At 47.3% G+C, this 9,691-nt stretch overlaps 1 protein-coding gene across 1 annotated transcript in view; it reads left to right on the top strand.

Moving 5' to 3' along the window:
* Positions 1-7,865, top strand: part of LOC110494775 (neurexophilin-2) — an 80,874-nt gene extending 73,009 nt beyond the window's left edge. The window contains exon 2 of the mRNA XM_021570105.2: positions 5,870-7,865. Coding sequence (XP_021425780.1) covers positions 5,870-6,745 — 876 coding nt within the window. The 3' untranslated portion in view covers positions 6,746-7,865. The remainder of the gene's footprint in view (positions 1-5,869) is intronic.
* Positions 7,866-9,691: the final 1,826 nt, after the last annotated feature.

Raw genomic sequence — 9,691 nt, 5'->3', positions numbered from 1 at the left:
GCTGCGCTCATCTTCCCATTATCACTCTTCAGAGAGAGAGACAGAGAGGGAGAGAGACAGAGAGGGAGAGGGAGACAGAGAGAAAGAGAGACAGAGAGAGAGAGACAGAGAGAGAGACAGAGAAAGAGAGACAGAGGGAGAGAGACAAAGAGGGAGAGAGAGAGAGACAGCGAGAGAGAAAGAGAGACAGAGAGAAAGAGAGACAGAGAGAGAGAGAGACAGAGAGAGAAAGAGAGCGAGTGAGAGAGAGACAGAGAGAGAAAGAGAGCGAGTGAGAGAGAGAGAGACACAGAGAGAGACACAGAGAGAGAGACACAGAGAGAGAGAGACACAGAGAGAGAGAGACAGAGAGAGAAAGAGAGCGAGTGAGAGAGAGAGAGACCTATTTATTCTACTATTACTCTTGGAGAGAGACCCGTGTCAGACGTCAGCTGGCAGTTAGGGGGGAAGGCCACATCCTCTGGCCGCGCACGTGCACAGACATACTCTAAGAAGGAGGATACGTTTTAAAGTATAATGTGAGTGAACTAGATGGAGGATCAGGGGACCAGACCATCATTGATCCAACACTCCCTAACATGAAAATAAATCTTAACTGTAACAGTCATCGACAGTTCAGAGGTCAATTCCACCAACCACCTTAATTTGATAAGTTAGTATTACCCCACTTCCTTCCTGCTTCATCGAACATACTCTCACGCTCCAATCACTGTGGGGCGTATCCCAAATCGCACCCTATTCCCTTTAAAGTGCACTACTTTTGACAAAGACCCTTGGTATCCACTTAGACAGGCTATGTCTGAAACATGAATACTTTAAGGGGGGGTACTCTGCTCTCAAGCGAACGAAAGGAGTTTGGTTCTGCTGCAAAATTCTCTGTCAAATATAACACGTTACAGCAGTGCTCCACGAGGCTCCACGAGGCTCCACGAGGCTCCACTAGGCTCCACGCAGCTCCACGAGGCTCCACGAGGCTCCACGCAGCTCCACGAGGCTCCACGAGGCTCCACGCAGCTCCACGCGGCTCCACGCGCCACCACGAGGCTCCACGAGGGTCCACGCGCCACCACACAGCTCCACCCGCCACCACGAGGCTCCACGCGACACCACGAGGCTCCACGAGGCTCCACAAGGCTACACGCGGCTCCACACGGCTCCACGAGGCTCCACGCAGCTCCACGAGGCTCCACGAGGCTCCACGCAGCTCCACGAGGCTCCACGCGGCTCCACACGGCTCCACGAGGCTCCACACGGCTCCACATGCCAGCTCAAGGCTCCACGAGGCTCCACACGGCTCCACACGCAACCACGAGGCTCCACGAGGCTCCACACAGGTCCACGCGGCTCCACACGGCTCCACGAGGCTCCACGAGGCTCCACACGGCTCCACAAGGCTCCACCTGCCACCACGAGGCTCCACGCGGCTCCACAAGTTTCCATGAGGCTCCACGCGCCACCACGAGGCTCCACGAGTCTCCACGCGGCTCCATGAGGCTCCACGAGGCTCCACGAGGCTCCACACGGCTCCACAAGGCTCCACCCACCACCACGAGGCTCCACGAGACTCCACGAGGCTCTACGCGGCTCCACGAGTTTCCATGAGGCTCCACGCGCCACCACGCGGCTCCACTCAGTCTTGTGATTATTGGGTTGATGTGAAGCACAGTGTGAAGCTCTGTTTTATGATTATTACCTGAGGGAGTCAGTGGGACGGATGTCATTTTCAGCTTTTCAGGTGTAGGCCTTCGGTACTTAAGTCTCTTACCGCTGAAATGACTTTATATATGTATTTTTGCGGCTAACTTAGCTTTTATGTGCATCCACTGTTCTGGATGTTCCAGTCTGTGATAAGTGGAACAGACACGGTAAAACATGGATAGTTGTATGAACTATCTATTCTTCCTGCTACGCAACCATGTTCATGTCAATAACTGATTTCACCTGTATTGCTGCACCTTGCACTCCAGAGTCAATCTCAACTCTGTTAAAAGTATACTCACGTATTTGATTTATCATAGTGATTAAGGAGTAACATTAAACAGGAAAAACCTCAAATGACTTAAATAGGAGAATGATCAATGATGAGAGGATAGTCAGGTGAGCTGATTATTAATACAGATGTGGTGGGCATTGCAGGAAGACGGGAATGAACCAGGAGGTTATGAGTTCAAGTCCCAGATGAGCTGATTATTAATACAGATGTGGTGGGCATTGCAGGAAGACGGGAATGAACCAGGAAGTTATGAGTTCAGTCCCAGATGAGGACTTGTTGAATAATAATTACTGTATAAATGAACAAGCACATTATAATCATGTCTGTCAAAAATGTAAGTTGAAATCATTGTATGTTATTAGTGCTGTGTGTGTAACTAGTTCCACACTGTTTTTGTTTTTTTAGGTAAGATGCCAAAAATAATCATTTCGGACCCGTGTTAATTTCAGGTAACACAAAGTTGAGTGACCTAAAAAAGTCTATGGAAGCAGTTAATTAATAGTAATTAGTGTCCTGTGTATTTACACAAATCAGAACGAGTCAACACTAGCAACAGTTAACATAGTATATAAACCACCCTTTCCTCCTGTGTGTGTGTGTGTGTCTCTGTCTGTGTGTGTGTGTGTGTGTCTCTGTCTGTGTGTGTGTGTGTCTCTGTCTGTCTGTCTGTGTGTCTGTGTGTGTGTGTGTGTGTGTGTGTGTGTGTGTGTGTGTGTGTTTGCAACCCTAAATATGTGATCATTTCACCCTTTACCGCCCTCTTACCCGACCTCTTACCGACCTCTTAGCAACCTCTCAGCGACCTCTCAGCGACCTCTCAGCGACCTCTCAGCGACCTCTCAGCGACCTCTCAGCGACTTCTCAGCGACTTCTCAGCGACCTCTCAGTGACCTTTCACCGACCTCTTAGCGACCTCTCAGCGACTTCTCAGCGACCTCTCACCGACCTCTCAGCGACCTTTCACTGACCTCTCAGCGACCTCTCAGTGACCTTTCAACGACTGTCACGATCGTTTGAAGCATCCTCGGACCAACGTGCAGCGTGATCTGGGTTTCACATCTTTATTTATATAAAGTAAGTGAACCACACAACAAAACAATAAAGAAAGAACGAAACATGACGACATGAAGTGCTGACATGCAACTACACATAAACAATGTCCCACAAAACACAGGTGGAAAAATGCTACCAAAATATGATCCCCAATTAGAGACAACGATTACCAGCTGCCTCTACTTGGGAATCATACAAAAACACCAACATAGAAAATATAAACTAGAACCCCACATAGAAACAACAAACTAGACTAAACCCCCAGTCACGCCCTGACCTACTCCAGCATAGAAAATAAAGGCTCCCTATGGTCAGGACGTGACAGTACCCCCCCCCCCCCCCCCCCAAACAAAGGTGTGGGAGGGTTAGGGGGGGTGTCTAGTGTCTGTGGCGGCTCTGGTGCGGGACGAAGAACCCGCTCAGCTCACGGATCCACCATCTTTGGTGGCGGCTCTGGTGCGGGACGAAGAACCCGCTCATCCCGCGGATACAGCCATGGACCCAAGCTGAACTCTGTGCTGGACTGGACCTAGATGCCGAGGAAGGCTCCTGCCATGGAGCGGGACTGGACACCGGCCCTGGCCTGAACATCTGTGCAGAGAAGGTCTCCTGCCATGGAGCTGGATGGGACGCCGTGTCTGGACTGGGCATTGGCGCAGAGGAAGGCTCCTGCCCTGGAGCTGGAGGTTCTGGACCGTAGACCATTGCAGGAGGTTCCAGACTGTGGACCGTCGTTGCAGGTTCCGGACTGTGGACCGTCGTTGGAGGTTCCGGACTGTGGACCGTCGTTGGAGGTTCTGGACCGTGGACCGTCGTTGGAGGTTCCAGACTGTGGACCGTCGTTGGAGGTTCCGGACTGTGGACCGTCGTTGGAGGTTCCGGACTGTGGACTGGGAATCGTTGCCAGAAGCTCTGGACTGGGAATCGTTGCAAGAAGCTCTGGACTGGGAATCGCTGTCAGAAGCTCTGGACTGGGAATCGTTGCCAGAAGCTTGGGACTGGGAATCGTTGCCGGAAGCTCTGGACTGGGAATCGTTGCTAGAAGCTCTGGACTGGGAATCGCTGCCAGAAGCTCTGGACTGGGAATCGTTGCCAGAAGCTCTGGACTGGGAATCGTTGCCTGAAGCTCTGGACTGGGAATCGCTGCCAGAACTCTGGACTGGGAATCGTTGCCAGAAGCTCTGGACTGGGAATCGTTGCCGGAAGCTCTGGACTGGGAATCTTGCCAGAAGCTCTGGACTGGGAATCGTTGCCAGAAGCTCTGGACTGGGAATCGTTGCCAGAAGCTCTGGACTGGGAATCGTTGCCAGAAGCTCTGGACTGGGAATCATTGCCAGAAGCTCTGGACTGGGGACCGTCGCCGGAAGCCCTGGACTGACTCTAGATATAAAGTAAACGTTAAATGACTCCTCCTCATTGATGCAGGGGGTGTACTCTGCTCTCAAGTGGACAAAGAGCAGTGGACGAAGGAGTTGGCTTCTGCTGCAGCATTCTCTGTTTCATGATATGGGAATGACTTGTCCAGGTTAGCTTTATCAAAATTGATATCATAGCTGCTGCTGTGTGTGTGTGTGTGTGTGTGTGTGTGTGTGTGTGTGTGTGATTTCGTTGACCCCTAAAACCCAGCGTGGTCTTTAGGTGTAGTAGGGTTCAGGTTCCATGGTGGTGCACCACACACACACACACACACACACACACACACACCACCATGGTGTCTCTGCATAACACCATGCTGTCAGAGAGACCTGCGATGATTAGGCCTAATAACGCAGTGTAGTTGTGTTAGTCTGACAGATGGCCTCACTTTGAAGACACCTGACAACACTGGTGACGTGGCTGTCAGTGTAGGTTAGTCTCTGCATGCAAGTGTTACTGTACGTACATCGCATAGCCAACGTGTTTTACTGTAATGATCCAAAAACCTATGTATGCTCATGATATATACTGTCTGTCCGTTGTCTGTGCGTGCGTGTGTGTGCGCGCGCGTGTGTGTGTGCGTGTGTGTGTGTGTGTGTGTGTGTGTGTGTGTGTGTGTGCGTGTGTGTGTGTGTGTGTGTGTGTGTGTGGCAGTGACGTGATTGATAAGACATGAAGGGAGAACAAGAGAAGATTTCTAGTCAATCACCTCTTGTGAATAACCCACTTCATAGTTTGTGGATGAAAGCCGTGTCACCTGTCCGAACAAACCAAAGCTCCCGTCCATAACCTTCACATGTAAAATCGGCTTTACTGTGTACAAACAACATTCACGACAAACAAAGTTCATAAAAAAAAAATGTATGTTTTGTGTCTTGAATCAAGGGATAAAGAAAAGCCATCGAAGTCATCTAGCAACCTACAGGTAACTGCCAAAATCAAGGAAACGCTTGAGTAAATGAGGGATACAAAGTATATTGAAAGCCGATGCTTCCACAGAGGTGCAGTTCCTGAGTTAATTAAGCAATGAACATCCCATCATGCTTAGGGTCATGTATAAAAATGCCCAGTTGCCCATTGTTTTGGCTACCTTGACTAGAAGAGATCTCAGTGACTATGAAAAAGGGGTCTCAAAGGAGCATAGGGAGTTTAAAGGGTGTGTGTGTGTGTGTGTGTGTGTGTGTGTGTCACTTCCCTCCAACAGAGTTCCAGACACTTCTAGAATCTATACCAAGGCGCATTGGCAGTTACCTGTACATACTAGGAAATGATAATTATAATTAATAGTGTCCGTTTTAAAACCTTGAATCTGAATCTCCTTGACACAGACTCACTTTTACTCTCTATTTCCCCCCACTCTCTCCCTCCTCTCTTTCTCTCTCCCTCTCTCTGACTCTCTCTCCACAGGTGCAGGGACTGGAGAAGCAGGTGGCCAAGAACTACCCAGGTCTAGACCTGGGTCCAGCAGGCTCAGTGATGAAGACCACATATGGCATAGGGGGTAGAGCCTTGGGCACCGGAGGAGGGAGCGCAGGGGGAGTTAAACCACCCTACCAAACAACCTCCCGCATCTTCTCCCCAGGCATGGACGGGGTCGGCAACCCGCCCATGAAGCCCCCTCTGAAAAGTCCCACCTATAGCTTCCTCAACCCTTACGACTGGGCAAAGAATCAGTCTCTTCTCCTGGACCAGACAGGCTATCGTAACAAACGCAAACCATCACTGAAGACGGCCCAGAAGACCAAGAAGATCTTTGGCTGGGGAGATTTCTACTTCAACGTGAAAACCATGAAGTTCAGCCTCTTGGTCACCGGGAAGATCGTGGACCACATCAACGGCACGTTCACCGTCTACTTCCGCCACAACTCGTCCAGTCTCGGTAACGTCTCCGTGAGTATCGTCCCTCCAACTAAAATAGTGGAGTTCGAGGTTCTCCAGCACCATCAACCGGGCCTCCACGCCCAGCTCCACCCTGAGCTTCACACCCAGATCGCTCAACAACAGACCCCGCACCAGTCCACCTTCGACCCCAAGGAGGTAAAGACCTTCAACTGCCGTGTGGAGTACGAGAAGACTAACCGCTCCAAGAAACCCAAGCCCTGCCTCTACGACCCGTCTCAGACCTGCTTCTCAGAGCACACTCAGTCCCACGCCGCCTGGCTCTGCGCCAAACCTTTCAAAGTCATCTGTATCTTCATCTCCTTCTTTAGCATCGATTATAAGCTGGTTCAAAAAGTGTGTCCGGACTACAACTTCCAGAGCGAACACCCTTACCTTGGATAAGAGAGGAGCGGGAGAGGAGAAAGTCTGGAGCGTGTTTCGAGGGGATCTGTTTAAGCAAAGGGCCAAACGCAGAATCACTCATCTTGATCTCTCGTTTAAACAGAGAATGTGTAGTTATTTGGGATGCAAGGTGATTTGTAGATCAGTGATCCTGCGCAGTCCGACTGCAATGTGTTGTTGTCGATCTCGAACATGCACAATGTCAGGACCGATGACTTTTTTTCTGCTCTCAACCTCCCGTCGGATTGTGGATATTATTCAAATGAAGTACTGGTTGTCGATATTATAGATGATATAAATATGGCAGATTTTTTCAACCGATTTACGTAAAAACATTTGTGCTATTTGTCTTTGATTTGAATGTAAATAATGTAAAAAAAAAAATCTATACAGCTCTTAGAAATTGGTTATTATCAGTGTTAATTCATTTTTGTCTGTTGGAGAAATCGAATTTCAAAACATCAAAGCAAGCTTGGAAGTATGGACTTTTAAGTTGATGACTTCATATTCTCCCTGGTGATATAAATGTCTCATGCTGTCCTTGTGTAAATCTCGGAACCCAGAATCTTGGAACCCGGAACCAAATTTCATGTATGCAACAGTCTGTCACAAGGGACTAGTCTTTGTATGGCATTATAGGTTCTAGAAGGTTTTCATGATTTCAGTCTTATTTTTTGAATCCTGGCTACAAGATCATGATTGTGGAGTCCTGGAGTTATATGTATACAATACAATATTGTACATTGTACTGGGATTTATTTCCACATTCCATTATATTTTACATTCACTTTAACACATTTATTAGGCATTGTATGAGGCGAGAGTGTTGTATGAGGCAGGAGCATTGTATGAGGCAGGAGCATTATTGTATTAGGCAAGAGCATTGTATGAGGCATTATATAAGGAAATAAATATTCAACAAATGATAATATCTGATCAGGAATTTATTCAGCTGGGTAATATCAAAACATAACTATTCTATAGGATTTTTCTGTCCAATCAGAATATTGTACATGTAAGTCCAAAGAAGTAAAGATCATGGATACCCTTTCAGAGAATGTATGAATGGTTTAATTTGACATTAGGAGAGAAATCAAAAAATAATAATAAAGGAATCTTAAAGGAATCTTTAGTTTGAAATCATGACTTTCTTCATTCAAATCAAATCAAATGTTATTTGTCACATACACATGGTTAGCAGATGTTAATGCGAGTGGAGCGAAATGCTTGTGCTTCTAGTTCCATTCAGATTCAGTCTGTCTTTCTGTTTTCTTTCTTTCTTCATTTCTTTCTTTCCCACCATTCCTATACCTCTATTCTTATACTATATGTATCAATGTCGGGTCTCTCTCTCTCTCTCTTTCTCTCTCTCTCTCTCTCTCTCTCTCTCTCTCTCTCTCTCTCTTTCTCTCTCTCTCTCTCTCTCTCTCTCTCTCTCTCTCTCTCTCTCTCTCTCTCTCTCTCTCTCTCTCGCTACACTTTCAGGGAAATTGCCCAGGCTAGATTGTAGTCTGCAGATGTTCATTAGATAACCCAGTCCTAGTGCTTACTTGGATTGTACTCTATATCCTATTATGTTCTTGATCAATGATGTTCAGCTGGAATGAAAGTCCCGGTGCTCTACTACCCATGTATCTTCTGGATCTGCTCAGGACACACACGCACCCACGCACACACGCACGCACGCACACACACACACACACACACACACACACACACACACACACACACACACACACACACACACACACACACACTCATGTATCTTGTGGAGTGGTTCAGGATACAGAGATTGATGTAGTTCTACGTACCAGGAGACCACCTCTTTATCACATCTCACTGTTGTGTTTGGGAAGGATATCCATGCTATGATCCACGCTATGATACATCACCTTGACTCCTTTGACTTTGTCTCTCTCTCTCTCTCTCTCTCTCTCTCTCTCTCTCTCTGTGTCTCTCTCTCTCTCTCTCTCGCTCTCTCTCTCTCTCTCTCTCTCTCTCTCTCTCTCTCTGTGTCTCTCTCTCTCTCTCTCTCTCTCTCTCTCTCTCTCTCTCTCTCTCTCTCTCTCTCTCTCTGTGTGTGGCTCTCCCTCTCTCCCTCTCTGTGTCTCTCTCTTTCTCTCTCTCTCCCCCCCTCTCTCTCTCTCTCTATCTATCTATCTATCTATCTATCTATCTATCTATCTATCTATCTATCTATCTATCCATATCTCTCTCTCTCTCACTCCCCCACACTCTGTCTATCGCTGTCTCAAACCCTTTGTGTGTGTGTGTGTGTGTGTGTGTGTGTGTGTGTGTGTGTGTGTGTGTGTGTGTGTGTGTGTGTGTGTGTGTGTGTTCAATAATAAATCAGCCAAGTAAAAAAGAACACAGATAATGCAACACTGTCTTTCGTAGCGAGGACAGTGTGTTGATATTGCATTCTCTGTACATATCCACATAGCCAAGGTGAACAGCCTGTGTCCAGGTCCTATGGACTGAAGTGAACCTGACTAGACAAACAGTATCTCCAGCCCTTCAGTCTATAGCGCCATGTTGTTCAGTATTTTCAGACCATATTTATTTTTTGAAGAATTGTTACAAGCTAGGTAAGCAAACATAGTCTACAAAGGAAGAAGGAGCCCTTGGATGTAAGGCAGTAAGTGTGCATGTCTGATGTAGCCTAGTTATTGATATTTCAGTTGAACATGTTTTACAAACAGAAGGATCTTAATCATGTAATATTTGACAAAAAATTATCACATAACACAAATGACACGCCCTCCAAAAGAACGGAGCAAACCTGCTCTTGTTTTAGATTATTTAACTGATCGTTGTTCACACATTTATAACAACAACCAAAACATTTAGAATTGTATATATTCATAGGACTCTATAAGGTTCACGGCTGATAACGCTCATGAAAAAAGTACGTCACTCTTGTGTAATGCATAGAAACTACAAATC

Source organism: Oncorhynchus mykiss, chromosome 17 (genome assembly GCF_013265735.2).
Source record: "Oncorhynchus mykiss isolate Arlee chromosome 17, USDA_OmykA_1.1, whole genome shotgun sequence".
Classification (NCBI taxonomy): Eukaryota; Metazoa; Chordata; class Actinopteri; order Salmoniformes; family Salmonidae; genus Oncorhynchus; species Oncorhynchus mykiss.
The sequence above is the reverse complement of the archived record's forward strand: the minus strand, read 5'-3'. Positions and strand labels throughout refer to the sequence as shown.